Source organism: Nycticebus coucang, chromosome 15 (genome assembly GCF_027406575.1).
Source record: "Nycticebus coucang isolate mNycCou1 chromosome 15, mNycCou1.pri, whole genome shotgun sequence".
In the NCBI taxonomy this organism is placed as follows: domain Eukaryota; kingdom Metazoa; phylum Chordata; class Mammalia; order Primates; family Lorisidae; genus Nycticebus; species Nycticebus coucang.
In genome coordinates this window covers 13,293,883-13,307,654 of record NC_069794.1, presented here as the reverse complement: position 1 = coordinate 13,307,654, position 13,772 = coordinate 13,293,883, and the positions used below count along the sequence as shown (strand labels likewise).

Sequence of the window (13,772 nt, the reverse complement as noted above, 5' to 3'; positions counted from 1 at the left end):
GTGGGCCCTTCCCGTGGTGAATCCGTGGCCTGGAACATGTTAACCACTCTGCAACTGCCGACCCCTATTCATCTTTTATGTCCCCTGGGAAGCCTCCTCTGGTCCCCTGGCCAGGTGCCCCTCCTGGTACATTCAAATTCCTCTGTGACAGCCCCGGCCCCACTGCACTGAGACTATGGGGTTTGCTCAATAAGGCCTGGGAGAGGGTTCTCTCTTGTTCATGGTTGTATCCATGAACATCAGCATGTAGTAGCCTCGCGCTCACAGCAGAGAGTTTGGGATGTTTTAACTCTAGAGAGACAGCAGATACATCAGGAGTTAAAAAAGACAGAAAAGAATCACATTGGTTGGGCTTTATGTTTCTTATCTAAGATGTTTACTATTATGTATCCTCACATGGGTTCTAATATTTCTTGACTCCAAAGAATTTCCAAAACTGATTCAGTATTTAAATGTGGATTTACCAACAGAAACACAACTTGGGCCCAGATCTTACAGTTAGTATTGAGCATGAAATAAACCAAGCCACCAAACATGACTTCCTAATTTTCCATCTTTGGGCCAGATCTGGCAGGATCTTTATGATGGGATAAAATGGGGTGAACTCAAAGTTTTCCTGCCAGGATTGGATTCCACAGTGTAAATCACTATTGGGATCATCGACCAACACGCACCTGCAAATGCGTCCGGACAAAGGACTTCTTTCCAGTGTAGTCAAAGTTGTTCCTCATCAGGAAGTAGAGCAGCTGTGAGGCCTCGGTCCTGATGGAGCTCAGCTTGGAGTTGCAGCACTTGAGAATCTCATAGCACAGAGCGGAGCACATGTCCGCTCTCCCCTCGTAGAATGTGGAGGGGAACTAGACAGGACGGGAAGAAGCAGATAAACGGCAGAAAGGTTAGTGTTATGTGCCCTTCAACTTCAGGTGGAAGGAGAAGAGTGTGGCCGTCACCAACGAAGCAACTTACCTTATAAATTAAGGACCTTAAGGCAGTGAAGACATTTTTTAAAGCTGTTTCTGATTGATGTTTTTGAAGAAAACACAAGTAGACGTCAAAAACTTTTTTCATGAGAGGATTATGTCCATGGTCAGCCAAGAGCTGGTTCTTAAAACACACACCAACACCTTTGTTAGTGTTCTAGCAGGCTTCACACGATTTTCAGGCTCAAAAATTACATTTTCCAGGTATTAAGACGATTCGTGATTTAAACAAACTGTACTATAAATTCTTTAAGAAAGCATAGAATTCTCTTGTAAAACAAACAAATCTATCAATAAATTTATGTTTTGGGGCTAACCCTCCCAGAAAACTGTAATAGGGCTTTTATGTATTGACTTATTTTGACTGTATACCAACAACTGGTACAGACGTGATGTTTGTGACATCTTAATTCCAACAGACATGTCATTATAGATGTGAACTAATTATGAACAGGAAAAAGTACTGGGAGAGACAGGTACTTTGCTAAGCCATGACAATCAGATACTCTGGTAAGGTGGAAAACGTACAGGCTTTGGTCTGTCACCACTTATCATATGCACAAACTCGCACAGATAAACTGAGTCTTGGCATTCTTATCTATCAAACAACAACCCTAAAACTGGCCTTGAATGACTGCTGTGAACACTTGAGGTCAATACAATGTGTCTGGTGCACACTTCAGTCTAGCTCAGTAAACACCAGCTAATAGGATTTTAACATTTTGTAGATTCTACTTATCAAATAAAACAAGAAGGCTGCAATTAATTGTTCCTCATAAATCTTCAAGATTTGCTCACCTCATTAGAAAATGCACACTAATTAATCACTGTGGAAGCCTGGTTGGCTAAGGCTCCCATCGACTGCAGAATATACCAAGATGCATCCCAGGAGGACGCTGGCAGGGAGCCTCCTGTCTAAACCTACATGACCCCAAGGAACACTGCCTTCACATGTGGACCATCTCTGAGAACAAAGGTGTGTGTTTGGGAAGAATGTATGTGTGCATTTTGTACAAGTAGAAAAACATGACTGTAATCAAAAAAAGTCACAAGGCCAGTATTTCAGAGCATTCTTACAATTAGACAAATAAACAGAGACAACCTATGTCCACGTAATTTTGCTACATAGCAAATTACAGTTGGAGTTAATGTTTCAGAGCAAGATTTACCTCATCTTACTGTTGGAGAGAAATTTTTACTCTAAGGTTAACATTTTTGTTTGGGGGGGTTCAGCAATTTGTAGATGTATCACAGCTGGGGTTACACCTGGAATTCACAGGGATCTTTATTTCATGAGGGACTGAGTATGGAATTCAGGTACCATACTGAATTCCATCATGCGAAAGAGGACTATTTCAATACACAGAAAACTGACTAATCAAATGAATATGATTCTCAACCATGAGCAACTGTGCACAGAAAGAAAAAAAAAAAGGAAGGAAGGAAATGTTTTTTTCTAGTGTTGGGGGGAAACTATGTGCTTCTTATTTGACACCATTTTCCAGGAGCCGCAGTTTGAAAGCCTTGCTTTTTGCAATGAATTCTCTATCCTAACTGTGGCTGGGTTAAGGTTTGGGTCTATCTAGAAGTGAGCTTTCATTTTTACAGCACCCTTTGCCAGAGCTAGCTCTCCAGGAGACAGACGGCTCCTATACCTGGCACCCCTCAGCCCCGTTCCTGCTGTCTGAATGCCTCTGCCTGCAAGTTCTTAATACTTGAGTTCTGTTTCTCTTCCTTTCACTCTCTCTGACCAAGACTTTTGCTTCCCATTTCCAGGATTTAGTCTTCTTGGGCTCTAATCTCAAAACTTGCCTGCAAGAATGGAGTTAAAAGTCATTTATATCATGTATCCCATGACCTGTTGTAAACCTCAAATACATACAATAAATACTTGGCTTGGAAAGTAAATAACTCATCACTTAAAGGATTTGTAAAAGACCTTTCCTCTTGAACAGAGCTGCTTCCCAGCTACCTTCCTTTATTTTCCAATTGATTTTCCTGCCTCTGTGTCTGTTTCTTCCTCATTTGTTAGAAAGTAACATACACTAAATCAAACACATCTGTGAACATTCAGAAAGGTGCATGGGGTGGGGAGCTAGCGAAACAAAAACCACCCGTAACTTCTCTACTCAGAAATAACTGCAGATGACAGTTTGGACAGTCTCATTTCCAGCCCCCTGGACTCTTGCTGAGGATGGGACAGTTCAGTTAGGAAAAGGAGACATTAGAATAATATAAAGGCATGACTTATTTCTAGCAATAAAGTAGAGACAAATTCTCTGGGAACTATCTGTCATGGGTTCAGGTTTGACTCTCACAAAGTCTGTTAAGGTGCTTAACCCAGGAAATGGGCCTTTTAGGAAACAAAGGTTTAATAGTAGTAATTTCTTAAGATACAGAAAAACGGAAGAAAATAAACCTTGGATGCCATAATGAAATACCTGGAACAATGTTATTTAAGATAGCTAAATCTTTCCGAGGCATATAGCATTTATTTTTATTTGGATATTGATTTTAAAATAACTTTAAAAAATTCAGTTTGGAGAAGAGTTCTTTTGGTTGCATGTGCTCGTCAGTCACTGAGATGACCTAGACCTCGCGCCCAGGCTCATGGCTAAGTGACCCAGATCACAAGCCCCAGCCACTCACACCTCCTCAGCCTTTTGGTTCTTACTGTTCTTGGTTATGTATCAGTTTCTCAAATCAAGAAAAGCCTCTGAATGGAATTGCTAAAAATATATTTTCAGTATAAATTTGTGAGCACATTAAAAATAGTATAAAATAAAGATCAGCCTTGCTTTGGGATTGTGTTAGTAACAGACATATGTTAATAACATCAAATAGCCACAGAAGAACGGTTTTTCTGCGCAAAACCACCTCAGTTTACAAAACCCAGGTGCATTAGGTGACACAGCATATGTGAAAGTTCCCAGCACTGTGTTTGGCAGCTGAGTGCTTGGTAACTTTCTTCTTTCTTTATATGAGAGATCATTCAATTGCCTTGACACTCACTCAGCTCGCTCTCATACACACTCACACACACCTGACTTAGTGGAGTATAAGGCCTTGGACAGGCCAGTTGTGTAGTGATCCTGGGCCAATTTCCTATCTCGTCTATAAAACGTGGGATATCAGATCTACGAGGCAGAGCGGTTGTGAAGATTAATGTGTGAGGCACAGAAGGCACTCAACAGAATCCAGGGCTTAAATCTTTCAAACGTTTTACCTAATTATTAAGACATTGATTTTGAATGGTCTTTGGCAACTTATTAGATTTGATCAATTAAGAGAGTCTGCAAAGGCAGGGCTCCATCCGTCAAAGATGACATTCTTACATAGAATAATGCCAACTCACTCAAAGTTAGCTTTTTTTCTTTTCTCTTTTTTTTTTGGGGGGGGGGAGATCTACTCTAACTCAGTGACCCTAGGTAGAATGCTGAGGCATCAACGTAGCTCACAGCAACCTCAAACTCTTGGGCTTGACCAATCCTCTTGCCTCAGCCTCCCGAGTAGCTAGAACTACAGGTACCTGCCGCAATACCCGGCTAGTTTTTTTTTTTTTTTTTCCTTTTTCTATTTTTAGTAGAGATGGGATCTCAAACTCCTGAGCTTAAGCAATCCACCCACCTCGGCCTCCCAGAGTGCTAGGATTACAGGAGTGAGCCACCTCGTCTGGCCTAGAATTTTTCTGATAGGCTTCAACTGATGTGTCATCTGAGTAAATATTTGCAAAGGAAGATCCCAGTGGCTGCTGTGCCAATGGGCCTCACATACCCAAAAGTCTGAGCCAGGTAAGCCTGTACTACCACTCGGCCCAACACCCAGTAATGCCCCAGAGTGCATCCTACATTTGCCCCCTTCCCATTCTTTATAGGAGGCACTGAGACAAAACATTTTTGCACACACATGTAGAGACTTTAACAGAGATTACCTTAGTTCTAAAGCTTAGCTTCCCCTGGGTGTTTCAGGGATCAGGCCCTTTACCATACGGGCCTAAAGGAGTGAACACAGGAGGAAGTGCTCACTGCTAACCCGGAGTTAATACCTGGGCTCCTACTATGCTCCAGTCCTGGGTGAGTGTTTTTGGATACTTCACATCAACACATCTATACTTCTACCTCATGGAGTAGGTGAAATTGCTGTGTTTTAGGTAAGAAGATCAGAACTAATTGAGGCTGAAAAGATGGCTAATGGTGGAGCTGGGATTTAGAGACCATGGTATCTCCACACACCCACTGTCTCCAAGGACAGTGGGACCTGGGATCTGCCAGTCACATGGGAGGCCCTCAGCAGGGTCATCTCCCTTAGCACTCACAACAGCTCTGTGAGGTACAGCCTTTTTTTCTAACCTTACAGATGAGAAATCTTAGGTCCGCGGATATCGAGGAATCTTCCCAAAGACATTTAGCCCATAAACATCACAATCAGCTTTGAATCAGAAGCCATCAGATGATCTTTGTTTTTTGGGAATCAGAACCTACCCAATGACCAGACATTTGGAGATCTGAGGACCTTGAGGAATACTCTTCTTTAATGTTAAGCAAGCAATTTAAAGAGTGGCTGGATAAAAACTGCAGGTTGTTCAGTAAGGAAATGGTCACTGTTCTCCTGTGCACCACCCAGACGGCACTCAAATCTGTGTGCCCTTAGCTCACAGTGTGATGTCAGCTCTGTACCTGCTCTGTGGCTCCAGAATTTTCTGCTCTTAAAGGCTGGGGCACAGGCAGAGGTGGAAGACAGTGTTGCAACTGCTGTTCTGAACTTAAGGATTTATGTTTAGCATTCATACAGGGGTGCATGGCCAAAAACTCACATTCAAAATCTTCACTGCCTATTTACATAAGAATTTTTAACTACAAATATTCATAAGAAAATACAGCTTCCAAAAGCTCCTTTACAGTTGTAGTAGATAGCGGTTCTCAAGCTGCAGTGTTCAGGTCTCATGCCCAGAGTCGCTGATCCAGTAGGTCTGGGTGGGGCCCAAGAACTTTCATTTCTAAGAGGTTCCCGGGGGCTGCAGCTGCTGCTGGCCTGGAGACCACACTTCCAGAGCTGCTGGTGAATAAGGCACATCTTTCCTCCACTCCCACCCCATACTCATTCTCTCGGGGTTTGTATTTCCTCAGCTCTCAACTGGGTTTCTAGTAATGACATTTTATGAGGACATGAGTGAGGTGTTGGCTAAGAAGAATAAAGACAGATTAAAATGAAGTGTCACAGTATCAGGGAAACTATTTTTATTCTTCCTAATAAATGTGTTTTATGTGTAGTGGTGATAAGTAAAGCAGAGAACGACTCTGGTTCCATTTTCCAAATACCCTTCAAAACACCCAAACTGTTTCAGTATTCACAGCATATTAACATTCTCCCTTTCTACGCTAGCAGTGGGGGTAATCACTTAGCAAGAATGGGAGGTGTTAGGTTCCTAAAAGCAAGAGAATGGCTAAAAAGTCCACCTCCACCCTCTCAAATATTACTTACTAAAACTTTACAACAGGAACAAAAAACTCCTTTCATTTTCTATCTTTGCAAAGGTTTTTACCAATTTAATAGCAGATAAATAAATCTGAACAGATAAATCTGTTTGTATCTATTGCTCCTTTCTAAATAAATATCTAGTTTTCATTGCTATAACATTTAGAGATATTTAAAGACATTCATAGCAGAAATGCCTGATTAGGTTCTTATATTTATCATCCTCAAAGTTCTAGCCAAGAGTTAGCTGCCTGCAGAGACTGCATTTCTACCATTCCCAAACACGGGACACACAGTGACCGGTCAAACTTTATCGTATCCAAGTAATTCACTGTGGAATGATTTCCTTAAAGGAATTTAAGGATTAATGGTTTCCTTACAGGGCCAAAAATAGTTGATGAAGTAAAAATACAACACACTGAACCAGTAATTCTTAACAAGCAGAATGAATTAAAAGGTAGAACTCTGACTACAAACAGCTGTTCAATACTAACCTTAAACGCCAATGTAAACAGAGAGAGAGTGTCCAGAGCTGTAAGGCAAACCTCAGTGGCGATGTTGGCTTCCAGCAGTGACTGGTGAAGAACATCTGCATCCAAGTGGCCGTAGCCTGTGTGAATCACAACACAGCATTACTGCCCTTTGGCTCACACTGCAGGGCAGGCAGGATGAAACGGTCACAGTCAACTTTTGATTATTTACAGAAGGCCGACTTTGGGGCCTCATGTCTGTTTGTCTTTTGGGGGGTGGAGCAACAGGGGAGTATTAATGTCTCCATCCAACTGTAACTCTTTTTCAACTTTGGAAGGGCAAAACAGCAACAAACATTGATTATGCACTTGAACTTGGGGTGTGCCAGCCACAATTCTAAGAACTTTACACATTATCTCATTTAATCCCTCAAAAGTCCTATGAGGTCCATATGTTATTTTTCTCTAATTTTTTTTTATTTTTTGAGCCTGAGCCTCAAGCTGTCATCCTGGGTAGAGTGCCATGGCATCACAGCTCACAGCAACCTTCAACTCCTGGGCTTAAGCGATTCTCTTGCCTCAGTCTCCCAAGAAGCTGGGACTACAGGCGCCCATCACAACGCCCGGCTATTTTTTGGTTGCAGTTGTCATTGTTGTTTTGGCAGGCCCTGGCTGATTCGAACCCGCCAGCTCTGGTGTATGTGGCTGGCACCTTAGCCACTTGAGCTACAGACACCAAGCCAGGTCTGATGTTATTAAACCCTTTTTGCAGATAAGGAAACAGAGGCACAGAAAAGCTAAAGGACTTGTCTAAAGTCACACAGGTAGGAAACAGTGGAGCCAGAATTCACAGCAAGACAGGCATGGAGCGATTCCACAACCTGGTAGGAGTGCTGAGGGAGGCTGAGATCCCCGTGTGCAGGTGCCCACAGCCGCACAGCGTGGAATTAGGAAAATGACCCTGAGGTCAGCCGTCTAGGCTCTAAACACAGCTCTGCACATCCCAGCTATGTGACTTTGAGCAAGTTATCTGGCCTCTTTATACCCTGGTTTGCTTATCTGTAGAAAGAGGATAATAACAGTATATACCTCAAAGGCTCGTGGTGAGAATTAAATGTGAAGTTCTTAGAATAGTGCCTGGCCCATAGCTAGGAAAGAGCTAAGTCAGTGATATCAAGATCTGTATCATCAGCTAGAATTATAAATGATAATCAAGAGTTGACTGCACTGCTAAGAATATTCTACTTGCTTTAATAAAAAGCATAAAAGCCAGTTTGTCTGAAAGAAATGTTTAGGAAGAGGAAAGGGCTTGAAGAACCTGTCATTTAAATTTAATCACACACAATTTAACACAAATAGAAATCTTCTATATGTGGCTAAAAAATCAATTTAGGATTGATATAAATGCAGTTTGACAAACAACTGGAAGTATTAAGTTATGAAACGGTATGCATTAGCAGAAATACATACAGGAATGCAAAGATGTTACAGTATTGATCTAGGTTACAAGAAAAGATGGCAATCTAACAAAACACCCAATAATGTCTTTCTCTGAGGAGCAAAAATAAATCAGCACTTATTACTTAAGTACTTTTCTTAGTACTCCAGAGAGGAGGACATTTTGTATACAGATGAAGAAAATGAAGTAAAGAAAACCTAGGGAATTTTCTTGAGACCAGCAATGGGAAAAAAACAAAAACAAAAACAAAACCTACACTCCAAATTCATTATCCATGTCATCGTCATTGTTACACATTATTGGGAGACAATAAACTAGCATGACATCATTTTGACTTAAGTGTTAGAAAAATAGAATGCTTTTTAAAGGGCTACAGAAGGCTCCCTAAAGCTATAGAAGTGCTTTTAAAAATATAATAGCAACATTTTTATCCAACCTTGCTTTGCTTTTACTATGGTGGACCTGAGCTGGCGTGTGTATGGATAGAATTACTTCCACCCTGCAGCCCAGCCGGCCTGTCTTTGGTGAGGGTCTCTAACACACCTGGCAGCATGCTACTTCTACTTCTTTTTATTTGTGCTTTTTGAGTTAGAAATCACCCATGGAAAAGCAAGCTGGATATGCTGGGGTACTAATGTTAATTGCACTGCCTTCGTATGAGCCAAGGCCTGACTTTACTCAGTGAGATGGGTAAGATACAGTGACAATGAAAGAGGAAAGCAGATTGAGGAAAACAGATGATTATTGTTAAAGAAACCACGAACCGTGGTAAGAGGAGGAAAAAATATAATACCTGTTATCAGACCAACCAAAATCATCACATATGTCAAAAGGACCCCTTACTGAAGGCTGCCGTTTGCCCCAAATGAGTTTGAGCGCGAGTTAAATTTTAAGGAACTTGCTTTGATGGCTTTAGTTTCTTTCTCTACACAGAACTGTCCTTTTCTCTTTCTAAATGAGACAGCCTGGAGAATTCCCACCCAATTCACCTATTTCTGACTGAAAGCCCAAAACAATTAAAAATTAGAATTTGGTGATGTGTTGCTTTTAAATATATATAATCAATGAGCTGTGCTAATTAAGTTATTGTATAATTATGTAAAAATGTACAGAAGTGTGGTAATGACAAAATTTCTCTAAGCTATTACATCACCCACAGGTCACCGCATCATCTGTCTAATCTCCTTTAGAGTAAGAGTCAGAATCTGACGCCTTTGCCTGAGTTGTAAATGAATTTAAAAGAAATGGTTCTTTAAGCCACAATCTGTTATTCTTTGCTTTTTCTTGAACTGTTTCATCTCAAAAATCAGCAGGATTCCTGAATTACTGTTATTTTTTTTGAATCCCTAAGAATAGACGGCAGCACAGAGAGACCATCCCCATGGCAGGGAACTGGGGACTGTGTGTCTCCAGGCCAGGAACAAATCCAGTGCAGAAGACTTCAATCAACAATCACCATGTTATCCACCAACTTGGGAAAACAAACCTGAGCTAGGAGACCCAATAATGGGGTCTCAAGAGGCACAGAAATGTCTTAATTTAGGGTCAGCAACTTCTAGAAGGCAGGTTAAAACAGCTCTGGCTCGAGCAAGTAAGGAGCGTGCTGTGGACTAAGGGGGCTGAGGCGTGGCCCAGCCCAGCAAGGATGCCCGCCACCCTCGCTGGTGGGGACAGAGGGCAGGACTCTGTACAGATGTGCCTGCTATACAACTGCTCTGAGCTACATTCCAGTCCCTTGGATTGACTGCTCAACTCTACACAATTTCTACTCTCTTGTCACTCTGAGAAAAGACTTATTCTATTTTTTTTTTTTTTTGCAGTTTTTGGCTGAGGCTGGGTTTGAACCCGTCACCTCCGGCATCTGGGGCTGGCGCCCTACTCCTTGAGCCACAGGCGCCTCCCAAAAAGACTTATTCTAAACCCCCCAAACCTCTTAAACGCTCCCGGGCCAAAGACAAGATCCCCCTCATTCCGTCATTTGCTATGTTTAGAGTTAATTCACGCTACTCTGTTTTATAAATTCATGTTACAGGAAGGGCTCAGCTCAATGACACTGACCACATCTGTAAACTCTTCCTCTCTCCCACTGCCTTGACATGAGGTGACACAGCGGGCAGGACAGAAGCCCAATCCCAAATCACGTCACATGCCTTTTCTGAATGTCAGAGGACATTTGGGACAGAAGAGTGGGCCACACGCATATCCCCACAGGGACCACATCTGTTTTGATGGGTATCTTCACCCTTCATAAAACCAAAATTCTTGTTTTTATTTTAACCTTTTACTTCAGACCCATAAACTGAATCCAGAAAAATAGTAAGTTTTGTGAGCATATAAATACTGAAAGGTAAGGAATCTTCTTGCTGAAAGAATCCCCTGAATTCTAGTCTCCCAGCTACATTAACTCGTGGTATATGGCTTTACTGAGTGCAAGTACTTATGTAAAATGTCAAACTGGTCAACAGCTACTATTCATTTCCATCCCACTTTTATTGCTTAAAAACATTTTCCTCACAGATGGGCAAGGAATAGAGACTAGAAGAAGAAGAAGAAGTATTATTCGGAGGCAAAAATTACATAATTTGTTATCTGCCCTCTGGTTCACACACTAAGAAAACAAAGTTGCTCGAAGTGACTTGTGAACACCATCTATGGGGTAAGAGTCTGTACTTCAGTCTGTACTTCAGGAAGCAGCTGTCCTTGGTGCTCTCTTCCCCGTGGAGCTTCTCACCCTCACATCAAATTGTACCCTACGAGGTGCAGACCCAAATCTATGAACACATGTGGTTTAAGCACACCACACGTTTTAAATTAAAGCCCTCTTTAAGGACACTATACATTACTGACTCTAATTGTACACATGCCGGATCTTCTCCAGTCTAAGACCCTATCAATGGCAAGAAGCACCAAAGACAGACTGCAATATTAGATGTAATACATATGCACGATAACCCAGATATTAAAAATATTAGAAAATGTGCAATATGCCCCAGAATCAAGGAGACACAGGTTTACAAACGCACATTTCATCTACTATTTTAAGCCTGTATTTTTAAAGCATCCAAGAACATTTTATCCAGTTCTAAAGATTTATTACATACGCTTAGGAACTTGGAAAATATTAATTTTAACTTAAAGATCTATACATTCTCTGTATTTTTCATATTAATTCAATATTAGGTAAAGGTAATGATCACCCATATTCATTTTCTTACTTGTGCTTCATAGACACCAAAGACTATCAGCGTTAAATGAAGGTTCACAAGCCACCTCTTTTAGCTCCTTGTTAGATAGAGCTGACCTGGTCAGCTGAGTGACCGGGACACTCACGCAGTCTGTTTTCACATCCCCACCTGCAGACACCCGCCTGGGCCTCACAGGTATCTGATCACCTGCCACCATGGGCCATTCCATCAGAAAATGCTTTCCAATACTGGTCCCAAAACTAATTCTCTGCAACTTAACCCCATGATCTTAGCTGCCTCTTAGATTGGACTATATTAAATATAGGTTTCCTTCACATGTTCCTACCCCTTGGCTGACTTTCCCCAATTAGGAATTAGGAATTATCTTGTAAATAAACTTAATATATTCCTAGAACACAACATACCAAAGTAAACACGAAATGTTATTTTATATAGTTTTGCAAATACTTTACAGTCTTCCCCCACGACGTGGTTTATATACGTATTTTACACGCAGCTATCACTCTTGATTTTCTTCCCATAGTGGAGGAAGATTATCTTCTTATTTAAAATAATCTACGTATAACTATCACTCTCAGTTTGCCACCTGACACAAATTGCTTCTGTTGATACACAATGCATACAAGTTAAACTGAGGAGGTCAATGCCGGAATGTTCTAAAGATTTGCTTTTCACAACCTTGGGCACAGATACAACAAACCTGTCTTTTAGGAGCGTTTTACAGATAAAGACTATTTGGCCCCAGCAAGATTGGTTATTTTCATTATTTCCTAGCAAAATTAAAAAATAAAGGAAAGTTCTTGCTGGAGTTACACGTGTAACGCATGTGGTGCCTTTCCCCCTGTCCTGCAGTTAACGGGTAGGTGGTGGGGTCACCGTGGGGATGGTGCGACACAGACCTACGAGGCACTCCGAGTTTTTTTGGTCCTCTGCTGCTACCTGCTGGTCAACCTGAGGTTGACAAAACCTTTCCTACTCAGAGGAAGTGAGGCAGACACAGAGGTCTCTTCCTACTTTGATTCCTTTCTGAAATTTATGTTAGACTCTGGGTATTCTTGGCAAGTCTCTCACATAAGAGTATACATCATATTGGTTGGCCCAACAGAAGGTATTATATTCATTGTTAAATAGGATTTTTTAGAAACTTATACGGCTACAAATTTCCCATAAAATGCCCAAGTACAGATGTAAGCCAATGTGTATGTACACACACATGTATACCTACAATGCACACCCCTCTTCTTTGCTGTTTTGGCTGAGTGGAGGATTTGGAACTCAAAGAGCTAGCAGAGGGAGAGGATGCAGTCGCTGGAACATAGTGAAAATTAAAGATGCATTAACAGATGGAAACTGAGTGCTAGGAGGAGATGCGATGACTCCAGAGACAATTCGGATGTAGGAACACAGGCGAAGGCTACGCACTGTTTACTGAGGACACTGAGGACAGTGTGCCGCTGACAAATGATGGCAGCAAATGCCAGGCTCAGTGAGGTGGCAGGAGAACAGGGCTCTCCTGCAGGCAGCCAGGAGAACGGAGACCAGCCCGTGAACAGGGTTTGGGCAGCAGCAGGAGCCAGCTGCCTCCCTCCTCCCACTCAAACCGCCACACAAACCCACATGCAGTGGGAGGAGCGCTGCATATCTGAGGGGCTGCGGTTACTTATTCACATGTAATTCATTTAATTTTTGTTTTCTGACGTCCCTAAACCATGATCTTTAGAGGAAGGGACTTGGTATGCTTATGTATTTTTTAAAATTATAAGATAGTGAGTCTCTGTGTTATATAAATCATCTGAGCAAAGGGAATCTAGCAGTTTTTGTGCATCACTGGGGACTGAATTTCTTTGCTAAACAGGAAATGAAAACTAAGAACTACAAAACTCCTGATCATTTGTTTCAACTCCTTGTCTACAGGGCTACAAAAGTTCCAACAGACAAGATGTCAAAAAATCAAGTATTTTAGCCTTAAATGCCACCAAATGTGCATTCTATAGCTAAGTATAGAACCCGGAAGTAGCATTTTATGGCTACCAATTCAGTGGGTGGCCTACTAACATAATAGTATTTAAATTAGGCCTCAAATTTTACAGAGACTCATTACATCTAACCTTGTTGGGGGTGAGGAGTGGGAAGCTGCTATGCTTTGGTTCCTCAGCCATTTTACTTTGAACTATCATCAACA

General features: G+C 41.6%; 1 protein-coding gene across 21 annotated transcripts in view; it reads right to left on the bottom strand.

The window, feature by feature from the left end:
* DOCK9 (dedicator of cytokinesis 9) overlaps positions 1 to 13,772 on the bottom strand; it is a 288,860-nt gene that overhangs the window by 41,866 nt on the left and 233,222 nt on the right. For all 21 annotated transcript variants that reach the window (XM_053563270.1, XM_053563264.1, XM_053563279.1 and 18 more), the window contains 3 exons: positions 6,950 to 7,065; positions 967 to 1,104; positions 675 to 857 (listed from right to left, as the gene is read on the bottom strand). In XM_053563270.1, the coding sequence (XP_053419245.1) occupies positions 675 to 857; positions 967 to 1,104; positions 6,950 to 7,065 (437 nt within the window). The remainder of the gene's footprint in view (positions 1 to 674; positions 858 to 966; positions 1,105 to 6,949; positions 7,066 to 13,772) is intronic.